At 43.2% G+C, this 7,290-nt stretch overlaps 1 protein-coding gene across 6 annotated transcripts in view; it reads right to left on the bottom strand.

Annotated features, from left to right (window-relative positions):
- Positions 1-353: 353 nt before the first annotated feature.
- Positions 354-7,290, bottom strand: part of MANBA (mannosidase beta) — a 110,223-nt gene continuing 103,286 nt past the window's right edge. For 5 of the 6 annotated variants that reach the window (XM_027061579.2, XM_027061589.2, XM_027061587.2 and 2 more), the window contains 3 exons: positions 5,745-5,887; positions 4,681-4,938; positions 354-1,668 (listed from right to left, as the gene is read on the bottom strand). In XM_027061579.2, coding sequence (XP_026917380.2) covers positions 1,444-1,668; positions 4,681-4,938; positions 5,745-5,887 — 626 coding nt within the window. In that variant the 3' untranslated portion in view covers positions 354-1,443. Of the gene's footprint in view, positions 1,669-4,680; positions 4,939-5,744; positions 5,888-7,290 lie in introns of those variants that run through there. The other variant, XR_008296223.1, reaches the window with a different exon arrangement.

Raw genomic sequence — 7,290 nt, 5'->3', positions numbered from 1 at the left:
CAGCTCCCCCGAGCTGTCAGTGCAGAGCCTGACACGGGGCTCGAACTCCTGTGCCAAGCCGTGAGATCATGACCTGAGCCCAAGTCAGTGGCAAAACCGACTAAGCCACCCAGGCACCCCTAATTCGTCTTGATTTTAAAGCCAGACTCTCACCGCCAGTCCATTCCATAACCAATTACATGATTCTTCCCAGAGAAAACCCTTCAAACATCTTAATTTAGATTCTTTAAACTCTCCCAGTTTATCAAGTAGAATAAAAAGTTGCTGAGAGCTAAAGGGAAATTCATGCCCAGCACAATACTGGGCACAAATGAATGTTTATGGAATGATTAAGCCGCAGATGAAATATCATGTTGTCAGTGCAATTTATGTAACTTTTAATTTTTGATGTAGTTTCAAACTTATGGAATGGTTGCAAAAGCAGTCCAAAAGAATTCCTACACACCTCATCTATTAACATTTTGACCCATTTGTTTCATTATCAATATAATTTATAAACATGATCATGTACAATAAAACAAATTTACAGCAACTTACAATTAATCAATATTAATATAAAATGATTGAAACCGAAGCTAAAAGAAACACCACTTTGTTGCCAGGGTCAACAAATATAAATCTAACTCACAGACTTTGAATTGGAAAGTTCATTGGATTTAGCCACATCTACAACCCATACATAATTACAGGTGACAGCATATGACACGCAGAAGTTTCCAAAGTGACCACAGTGATGTCCATTTCAATGTGAGCTTATTTTTCAAAGGAGAATCACTCTAAATGGCCTTTGAAAAAAAGAAGCTGTTATTGTCAAAACAGTATTTTATAACAAAACCCACAAAGGAAAAAAGAACCCTACCCAAAAAAGTAATCAAATGGCGACAGTCAACACCCCAAACTTTCCAGCAACAAAAACAACAACGTGGCTACTACCCAGAAATCTCTCTCTGTTGTGACTGTTTAACCTCCATTTCCTCAGGGAATAATAACAAAGCAGCTTCACTGTGATTATTCATTATTTTTCAAAGCTAACTAGGAGAGGCCTACGTGACCTCACAACCTTCCACAGATACCACAATGGTCATGTTCCTGCGATTCCCTGAGAGGACTTTATGTGTGGACTTCCTCTCCAGGGTAGGAGGAGGTGGCTGGGTTACAACTGGGTCATAACTGGGTCATGGCTTTGCTAAAGCTGTGGGGGCAGGGATAAAACTACAGTCCTGGCACAGAGGAACACCGATGCACAGCCTTGCTGGAGGATATCACCTGAGTAAACAACCTTTCCCGAAAGAATGCTCTGTACAAAGTCTTCACAGAGCGATGAATCAGATGTGTGGCCGCAAGCAGACACATTTCTCAGCCTCTTCAACTTGTCTTCAGCTTCGGCCGGTGCCTTCGAAATGCTTTATTCCAGAGTTCGCTGAAAATACAACCTGTAACCCCTCAGTAAGTATCAGTCAGGGAAGTCACGTGAAAAGATTGCTCCAATTCACTCTTGCTGGTGGGTTTCCAAGGGTAAAATAATATAGTCCCTGTCTTTTCAGTCATGAGGAAACCATTGTCACTGAATCTCCCAGGGATGCTTCCTACATCTAACCAAACAAAGGGAGCGACAGCCGAGGTTTCCAGATCAAACACAAATGTGTCACCTTGCTGGGAGATGTTGGCCTGAAAGAAAAAGATAAATTAAGTGAACGATGAGGGGAGATCTATCTATTCTACACACAATACCTATCGGAACATTTCTGTGGCCCATCAAGGAGCACATTCGCTACAACTTTGGTCCTGCAGTTGCCAAAGTCTTATATTCCATGCACTGTGTCAGATACTAAGAAAAAAAACATGGAAATTTATTTAAGGCTGTGGGAAATTACCAAATTGTAATCTCAAGCCAAGTGTAGAAACATGCAGTCTCTAATTATTAAGGAGAGCGGTTCACAAGAAGCTCAAAGCATTGTGTCCTTCACAGTTTTTCTCAGGGGATCAAGGGAGGAACATTTTTGCATAAGGGCCGGGAAGCTGAAATGACTTTCTCAGGATATATGCGGCGCTGGCTGCAGAGCACAGCCATGGAGCTTGTCTTCTGAAAAGATCCAGCAATCTAGACAGCCGCCTGCCAGGCACTTACAAAAGCTCTACCGTTGGAGTTTTCTCTCTTTCGTCGCATGGTCCCATAAAGTCACATCATTAGCACGTTTAACATGTGTGAATCCCACACAATATCAGCAAAGGACAGTGCAGTTTCAGTCCTGCCATGAACTAGCCAATTAGCACATGCTAAAGTGAGGCCAGGTTGGGCTGTGCCCCGAGGGTAGGGGTTTGTGAGGTTCTCAGTGTGAGCCTGCAGCTGAGTGTGATCTGGTATTTAAAGCTGTGCATTTGACATGAAACATGACTCTTCAACATGCACACATGCCACACGGTAGGGCTGACATTACATATTATATGTGGCATGAAGAATTTCAGGGCACTGTTTTTACTATATATCATTTTGGCCTTACGTATCATGCAGGGTCCTGAGTTATAAACAAGAAACCATACTTTGGAGAAAACAGAAAAGAAACTTAAGATGTTTTAGGTATCTCTCGGAGGGTCAGAGATTCAGGACTGAAGCAAGAGGTTACATTCCCAAATCATGCCGCCCAGCTGTTCGGTGAAGACCCTAAAGCAGTCAGTCCCAGGCATGCAATTCACACGGCTGGCCCCACATCCGGCCCACACAGCTGCCAGGAGGCCCCGGCTACTGCTGCTCCAAAGCCAAAGCCAGAAGCCACACTGGTGCCTGCTCCCTCGTATTGCCTTCTTCCAATCAGAAGTCACATCTCAATCTCACTTCAGAGTCCAGGTTCGAGCTTGTACCCTGGCTTCAGGGAGCCATGGAAAACAATTTCCCAGCATCCTACTGGGGATAGCGCACCCAAGCGTCTGGCCTATATTAAGCGGGCAGCGAATGTTAGCTATGGTTACTATTATTACATCCCTTTAGGAAGGGCAGGTCTCATTGAAATCCAAATGAGGTAGGACAAAGGAACAAGTCCCACTTTTCTCTCACACCCACTTGTCCCAGGCTCATGAAGGCCTGGCTTAGGAAAGAGAAAGAAATTTCAAAATCCTAAGTCTAGAGATTGCAAATTTATCTGCTACATATTTTTTGGTTTTGTTCATTTTTTTTTCTGGAAAGAAACTACATCAAAGTATATAATTCCCTTCATAGCTGTTCCACATCAGTTATTATAGATAATTTGCATTTCGTTATGTGAATATTTCGCTATTAAGAAAGATATGTTTTCAGTTCAAAGACTGAGTTTTTATATGATTAAGTAAATGCGTGACGCCTGGGTGGCTCAGTCAAGTGGCTCAGTCATTTCTCCGAAATGAAATCACTCTTCATTTCGGCTCAGGTCGTGATCTCATGGTCATGAGATCAAGCCCCACATTGGGCCCCACACTGAGTGTGGAGCCTGCTAAGATCCGCACCCCCCCCCCCCCCGCCCCTACCATGCTCATGCAATTTCTCTCTCTCTCTTAAAAAAAAAAAAGTCTTAAGTAAATGCAAAAAAACCCTCTCACTAAAGCATTCTCAATTAAGTAAAGGTGTAAAACAAGCTTAAACTTCACTAAAATTAGAGAATAAAACTTTCTTGAAGAATACATTTAATCACTGTGTGTGGGGGAAAGGGTAGGAAAGGTTTTAAATCAACTATACAGATTCCAACGTCTCCAGCTGCACAATTTTTATAACAACACATCCTGGTCATCCCATTTTCTTCTTGGCAATTATAGATTTGGTGATTAAGCTACTTTGAAGCAGTAAATCAAAGAGAGTAGAGGGAATTTCTTTTTTCTATTTTCGAGAGGGGGGAGGGGCAAACGGAGAGAGAATCTTAGGTAGGTCGATGTTGGGCTTGATCCCATGAACCATGAGATTATGACCTGAGCCAAAATCAAGAGTCTGATGCTCAACCAAATAAGCTACCCAGGTGCCCCTGAGGGGTGTTTTTAAAAATTGATAGACTCGGGGCGCCTGGGTGGCTCAGTCGGTTAAGCGTCCAACTTCAGCTCAGGTCATGATCTCAGGGCTCCTGGGTTCGAGCCCTGCGTCAGGCTCCGTGCTGACAGCTTGAAGCCTGCTTTGGATTCTGTGTCTCCTGCTCTCTCTGCCCCTCCCCTGCTCATGCTCTGTCTCTGTGTCTCAAAACTAAACATTAAAAAACATGCATAGACTCTACTTAAAGACTCAAAATCAGCATGCTTCTCCTGGGGCTTCCTGGCTGCAGCATGTTACTCCTCCCCTCTACACAGGTTTGCTCCAGTGTCAATGCAGCACTTCATACTTCAGGAATGAGGCAGCAGAGCCCCGGGGACAGAGCCTGGAATGCAGTCAGTGCAGGAGCCATCGGAGGTGATGACTCCCACTGCCGCTTCCTGCCCTCTGCTCCAGCCCCACTCCGGAGGGGCCAAGGGATAGCAGGATGGCAGGAACCCTAAACTTTGACAAACACTGAGTTCGAAAAAAAGTCATTTGGTCTTTGCTTCTAGTAGGAAGAGGCTGACCTTTCCCAGGTCCCAGGTAAACTCAGCACCCAGGAGAAATTTTGCAAAATGCAGAATGCAGCGTGCTTGCCCCCAAAGCAGGGCAGGTCTGCAAGGCCACCGTGACCCCAGGCCACTGGTACTTACGGTGATGTGTGCCTTCTGGAGCCCCACGGTCTCATTCAGCGAAGACAGGAAGTGATGGTTGGTTGGGCTCACAAGTTGGTTGTCCGTTGAAAGGTAAAAGGAAACCACACAGCTTTGCCGGGTACAGTTCCCACAACGCCCCAACAATGCAGGCACCTGCTCCTTGTATAGGAGAATGGCCTTCCCTGCTTCCATGACAAAACGCTCGGTCTCAGAGGAGCACAAGGGCTCCAGGGAATTCCACGTGTGGACTCTCACCTAGGGAGACACAAGACAGAGCAAAACCAAACATTCTTGGTTACTTGGTTACTATTGTGTTTTTTGTTTTTGCTTTTGTTTTTGTTTTTGTTTTGTTTTGTTTTTTTTAGAGAACACCAGTAATAATAGATGCAAATCAGAACAGCAGAACTGGTTAAGAGCCTATGAACCTGGGTTGAACAGGGTTCGACCAGTCCTACTATGTATTACCATGTAACTGAGCAAGTGACTCGACTTCTCGAAGGCTCTGTTTCTCCACATGTAAAATGAGAATAATAACAGCACTGGCTTCACAGGCGGTTGTGAGAATTAAACAAAGTAATCCATGGAACACACACGACCTGGTGTATTGTTGTTATTCTATAACTGGCACCTATTCATGGTGTCCTCCAAATTGCAGCCTCCCAGGACTGCTTTGAGGTGTTTTTTTTTTTTTTAATTTTTTTGTTTTTAGAAATTTTTTTAACGTTTATTTATTTTTGAGAGACAGAGACAGAGTACGAGTAGGGGAGGGGCAGAGAGAGAGGGAGACACAGAATCAGAAGCAGGCTCCAGGCTCTGAGCTGTCAGCACAGAGCCCAATGTGGGGCTCGAACTCACGAACTGCGAGATCATGACCCGAGCTGAAGTCAGATGCTTAACCAACTGAGCCACCCAGGTGACCCAGGACTTCTTTGAGGTTCTACCCTCTCTTTTTGCCTAGCATTTTTTTCTCTTTTCTTTTTCCTGCAAGAGCTATAACCAAATCACTCAAGAAATAATCAAAAACTCTCTATCTTAAAGAGAAAAAAAACCAAGCAACTTACAGTGAGCGTCGCTTTACAGTCAGAGTGAAGGTCTGACACACCATAGATGAAAAACGCATCTTGATCCTCAAATCCCACTGGCAACAGTGGAGCGAAGAAATGTCGAGCAAAGTAATGAAGCATTTTCCACTTTCCTCCATATTCTAAAAATAGGAAAGTTAAGACACGGCCAGGGTGAGACAGTCAGGGTTATCCTGCCCGTGGTCCAGCTGTGTCTGACTTGTCAGGATTCCAGGGACTGGGCACAGGAGGGAGAGTCCACAGGGGCAGGAACGCACATTTGTTGAGGGCTTGGAACATTCTGGACATTACCTCATGGCATTCTTACATCTTTAACATCTACCTTACAAATGAGGAAACGGAGGCTCAAGCCATTAAATCAAACATTTAATTGTAATCAAACATTTAATCAAACATTAAATCAGGCAGTACTTTGAGCCCAGACCTGACTCCTAGGTAGCACTTTCTCATACATAATTCTGCCTCCAGGAGCTCAGTGTACCAAAGGTCCTTTTCACTACATACACATGAAGAAGGAAATCAGTAGGGCGGCAATAAAAATGTTACATATATTAGTAATCGTAAGAAAATGTTACAATTGTATCAAATATTATAAATATTCATTTATAAGAGTTATGGAGAACACAATCAATAATATTATAATAACTTTATATGGTGACAGATCGTAACTACACTTAATCATGGTGGGCACTTTGTAATGTACACAAATGTCGATTCACTACACAGTACACCTGAAAAAAGCATAGGACGCTGAAAAAAATTTAAAAAGTAACAGAAAGAGTTATTTAAAACTCACAGTCTCCTTTTCCCATACACACAAAATCCTCTGAGTGAAATAAAACCACCATTATCACAAATACCTCTGGCAAATGTAGACTGGAGAACACACAGATGACAATTCATGGCAGTTGCTCAGATGCAATTAGAAGCTTTTGAGAATCTATTATTTCTGTGCCCTGTTGGCATGTGTGGTATGCTTAATCCACAAACTAAAATATATGTTCAACATGCCTCTATTTCGGAAAGAAGATCTTTCCCCACAAAGCACTGCACTTCTGAACAACTTCAAGAGAGATGGCAGGAAGGGAAGCGGGGAGGAGGGGGGAGGGGGTGGGGTGTGGGGGGGAGACGTCATGTCCAGAATTCACAGTGCACGCTGCTGACATGTAGGAATGTGGTTTGAAGTTCAAATAGAAAGAATTTCTTCCAATTTTGCAAATTTCAACTCTCAACCCTTCAGTCACAACTCATAATAGTTCCCCTTAAAAACAACAAACAGGGAGGGGTGGACAGGCCTTTCCTATTAGATCTATAAAATGAACTAGAACTTAACACAATTGACCTTGAATAATATGGGGGTTAATATGCACCAAACCCTGTGCAGTCAGAAATCTGTGTGTAATTTTGACTCCCCCAAAATTTAACTACTAATAACTTACTATTGACCAGAAGCCTTACCAATAACATAAACTCAACTAACACATATTTTGTGTATTGTATATATTATATTCTGTGTTCTTACTAT

Source organism: Acinonyx jubatus, chromosome B1, assembly GCF_027475565.1.
Source record: "Acinonyx jubatus isolate Ajub_Pintada_27869175 chromosome B1, VMU_Ajub_asm_v1.0, whole genome shotgun sequence".
Classification (NCBI taxonomy): domain Eukaryota; kingdom Metazoa; phylum Chordata; class Mammalia; order Carnivora; family Felidae; genus Acinonyx; species Acinonyx jubatus.
Note: the sequence above shows the minus strand (reverse complement) of the source record. Positions and strands in the feature narration are given on the sequence as shown.